General features: G+C 35.3%; 1 protein-coding gene across 1 annotated transcript in view; it reads left to right on the top strand.

The window, feature by feature from the left end:
* ATM (ATM serine/threonine kinase) overlaps window positions 1-4,186 on the top strand; it is a 197,133-nt gene that overhangs the window by 38,760 nt on the left and 154,187 nt on the right. The window contains exons 15-17 of the mRNA XM_007936616.1: window positions 568-657; window positions 2,569-2,737; window positions 3,767-3,966. Of these exons, the coding sequence (XP_007934807.1) occupies window positions 568-657; window positions 2,569-2,737; window positions 3,767-3,966 (459 nt within the window). The remainder of the gene's footprint in view (window positions 1-567; window positions 658-2,568; window positions 2,738-3,766; window positions 3,967-4,186) is intronic.

The following is a 4,186-nucleotide window of genomic DNA, read 5'->3' as shown; positions in this document are numbered from 1 at the left end:
ATTGGTTTCCCTTTTCTTTGTTGAAGAGGGTCTGTGCAATCCTTCTGCCTAGTCCGCCATCTTGCCCCGCCTCCCCCTACATTATGTTTTATAGCAAGAGTTGTAATCTTTGTTTTGATTTGGAGCAGAGCTAAGAGGTAGTTGACCCAAACCAGAGTGTTAATAATAATTGGATACAACTCTGAGCTGATGTTAAGAACATAGCCATATATCAATATAAGCATATATTTTTGGTTTTGTAAAGTATTTCTGCCTTTTGGTATAAATGGCAAAAGAGAAGTGAAGAAATTAATGTTCAATTACTAATTAGTTATATTTAGAGTCAATCACTGGTATTTTGATTTAATGTTGTTTAAGGACAGGGAAAGAAATGTGTTGTAATTTTTATTACTCTCAGAGAAGAGTTTACTGTTTTAGAAGCAACTTATTTGTTGGCCTTATCTATCTATACTTTTTACTATCAGTAACTTCCAATATAGAAAAAAAATCTTTATTTCATTCAAAACAATATTATCTTCTAAGGATAATTTTTTGTTTGTTTTTCTTTGTTGTTTGTTTTAACTGCAGCACAATCCAAACAAGATTGTATCTGGCTTTTTTCTGCGATTGTTAACATCAAAGCTAATGAATGACATTGCAGATATTTGTAAAAGTTTAGTAAGTATGCGTCCTGTTTTACTACTGTATTTCATTGATTCTAAGTTGTACATTTTTTCTTGTTGAAGTATCTTTCAAATTAGAATACATTTCAGTATTCTACATGTTATATTTTTTAATGTGTGGAAATTAAAGTGATTTGGTTTTGGAGGAGACATATACTTGATTGCTTCTTTATATCTGTACCTAACATAGTTAAAAAAAAAAAAACCCAACCAAACTCTCTGCTATCCAATTGATTCTGACTCATAGCAACCCTATAGGACAGAGTAGAACTGCCTTATAAAGTTTCCAAAACTGTAAATCTTTATGGGAAACAGAGTCCTCATCTTTCTTGCTTGGAGTGACTTGTAGGTTTGACCTTCAGACCTTTTGGTTAGCAGCTGAGTGCCTTAACCACTGCACCATCAGAGCTCCTTACCTAACACCCCCCCCAAAAAAAAACAACCAAACTCATTGCTGTTGAGTTGTTTCCAACTCATAGCAACCCCTCCTTGGGTTTCCAAGGAGGTATCTCTCTGGAAGTAGATTGCCTAGTCTTCCTTCCTAGGAGTGGCTGTTGGGTTTGAACCACCACTAACTTCTGGTTCCAGTCAAATGCCTTAGGCACTACACCAAAAGTGAAAGATTGGAAACTAATCCAGGCTCCATGCTCATAGCTGTTTCTGTGTAATACTGCATCAAAATTCAAAATAATTCTCTATTCTTAAAGAAGGAGCTCTGGTAGTGTAGTGCCTAAAGCATTTGACTGCTAACCAGAAGGCTGGCAGTTCAAACCGAGCAGCCTCCTCGGAAGGAAGGTTGGGCAATCTACTTCCGTAGTGATACTGCCTCAGAAACTCAAGTAAGGGTCACTATGAGTTGGATCCGACTTGACAGCAGTGTTACTCTTAAGAAAGAAAAAATAAATCTCTGTCCAGATGAGCAATCTGCTGTCATTGTGGTATTCATTTTCCTTCTTCCGTATGAATGGGATAATGCTACACGTACTCCTATCTGGAACGGTGCCTTGGCACATGCAGTTGTTATTAAGTCCATTGAGTCTGCTCTGACTCATGGCAACCTTATGTACAGCAGAATGCAACATTGCCCCATCTTGCAATCATCTTCATAGTCCTTGGTTTGTTTGAATTCACTGTTTTGGCTACAGTGTCACTCCATCTCATGGACTATTTCCTTTGTTTTTGTTGGCCCCCTGCTTTACCAAACAGCAAACACAATGTCCTTTTCTGGCATTCAGCATATACAGTAGATACTCATATATTTATTGAGTGAAAAAAATATTTTGTGACTTGTGTACTTTTTCCTGGATAATAAGTCTTGGCCATTTTTTTCTTGTTGTTTTATACTGCCATAACTTATTTAGCAGCAGTGTGGTATTCTGTTATATATGTGTGTGTGCATGTATATATGTTTTTTGTTTTGTTTTCTTGTAAGCTCATCTATTTTGGTTAGCATTTGAAGCAGTTTCTAAATTTTGTTACAAAGAGTTCTGCAGGAAAAGTTCTTACACTTTTATTTTGGCTGCCTCTATTTGTACCTATCAAGAGTGCAGGATAAATTTCTAGCAATGGAATTTCTTATTCAAAAGGAATGTGAACTTTACATTTTGAAAGAAATTGTCCTCCAAAATACTCATACCGGTTTATACTTCTTTCCACACCTTCGTCAATTTTGGGTATTATAAAATTTCTTACGATAAGAAAAAATACTTTCAAAGGTTGCATATTATTCCATTACAGCACGTTATGTTTATCCATTCCTCTATCGTTGGACATTAACTTAAAGCAATACTGCAGTGTTTACACTTACATATAAACCTTGGAATTATTTGATTTAGAAAATTTTAACTAAAATGTGCTTCTGAATGAAGCCTACTTCCAAAAAAATCTTTAGTTCTCTTCTTTGAAGGCATCTTTTAACAGAAAGCCATTTGATTATGGAGAAGTAGAATCAATGGAAGATGATACTGATGAAAATATGGAGGTGCATGATCAGTCACCCATGAATCTATTTGATGATTACCCTGCCTGTAGTGTTAGTGATGCAAATGAATCCGGAGAGAGCCAGAATATTGTTGGTAAATATATATATTTACTGCTTGGGGTTTTTTTTTTTTTTACCTCTTCTTATTGATTGGGCATTAAAAAGAACCCCATTAATATGAATTTTATACTTATTTCATGCTCCTTTTTAGCAGTCTGTTAAGTTTATTCCCTTCCTGTACATATTAGATTTCTCTGATATGCAATTGAATTTATTATTTTTCTGTTTTATTTTTTATGGCAACTCAAAAAACTCATTGCCGTCAAATCGACCCCTCCTTGGTTTTCCGAGGCAGTATCTCTATGGAAGTAGATTGCCCAGTCTTCTTTCTGAGGAGTGGCTGGTGGGTTTGAACTGCCAGCCTTCTGGTTAACAGTCAGAAGCCTTAGGCACTGTGCCACTAGAGCTCCCATTCTTTATGGTAGGAGTATAAAATTATTATTAAAGAAATATAGCTATATCATAGTATTTACAAAATAGAGAACAGGAAAGGGGAAAAGTATGTAGAGTGTCATTACTTTTAGCCTTTTTCTGTTACTTCTTTATAGATCCTTTCAAAATTATGGTCAACATCAACATTCCTATACCATTTTTTTGCTTGTCTGTTTTATGTAGCATTAATGAATCATCAAACAATTACAGGCATTATAATTATAAGCATTTTTTTTCATATAGCTACTTATTATTGATAATCATACCTTTTAATAGCTTCACAATATTCTACTCAACATATGTACCATAGTTTGCTTAGCTATTTTTATTGTCAGAAATTTTGATCCCGTCTCCCACTTACTCTTTTTCCTTTTTACGTACTAATAAACATTGCAGTGAATGTTTGTCTATTGATTTTTCCTTAATCTGGATTGTTTCTTGATGACGGAATCCTGGAGAGCTTTTCATGAAGAGTTCTGAAGATTTCAATGTTAATCAATTTCACCAGAATTTCACTTCCCATATATTTCTATTTATGTTTTTATAAGGGGGGGAGAGTATTTGAGTTGATGTTCAGTATTTATGGCTGTTGTGCCCCTCTGAAATCTTAATGACTATTTTTTACTTTTAGGTGCCATGAACCCTTTAGCAGAAGAATATCTGTCAAAACAAGATCTACTTACTTTAGACATGCTCAAGTTCTTGTGTATGTGTGTAACTACTGCCCAGACCAATACAGTATCATTTAAAGCAGCTGATATTCGGAGGAAACTGTTAATGTTAATTGATTCTAGTATGCTAGATCTTACCAAATCCCTTCATCTGCACATGGTGAGTTAAATGAAATGAAGAAAATTATTTTTGATGTTGCTGGCTGAATGTAATGGACTGTTATGTAAGAATCACATAGCCTTTGTGCAAAAACGGCAAGGAGGCCACATGTTCTGACCTCCTCTAATCTCACAAGAGGAAGACAGGATTACCAGCAGTAACCCAAGGCCTATTACTGCAAGGCCAAACATGCTGCCTCCCTCCAGCCCTTTCACCAACC

This window comes from Orycteropus afer, unplaced genomic scaffold (genome assembly GCF_000298275.1).
Source record: "Orycteropus afer afer isolate SDZICR_OR568_19922 unplaced genomic scaffold, OryAfe1.0 scaffold00036, whole genome shotgun sequence".
Taxonomy (NCBI): domain Eukaryota; kingdom Metazoa; phylum Chordata; class Mammalia; order Tubulidentata; family Orycteropodidae; genus Orycteropus; species Orycteropus afer.
The sequence above is the reverse complement of the archived record's forward strand: the minus strand, read 5'-3'. Positions and strand labels throughout refer to the sequence as shown.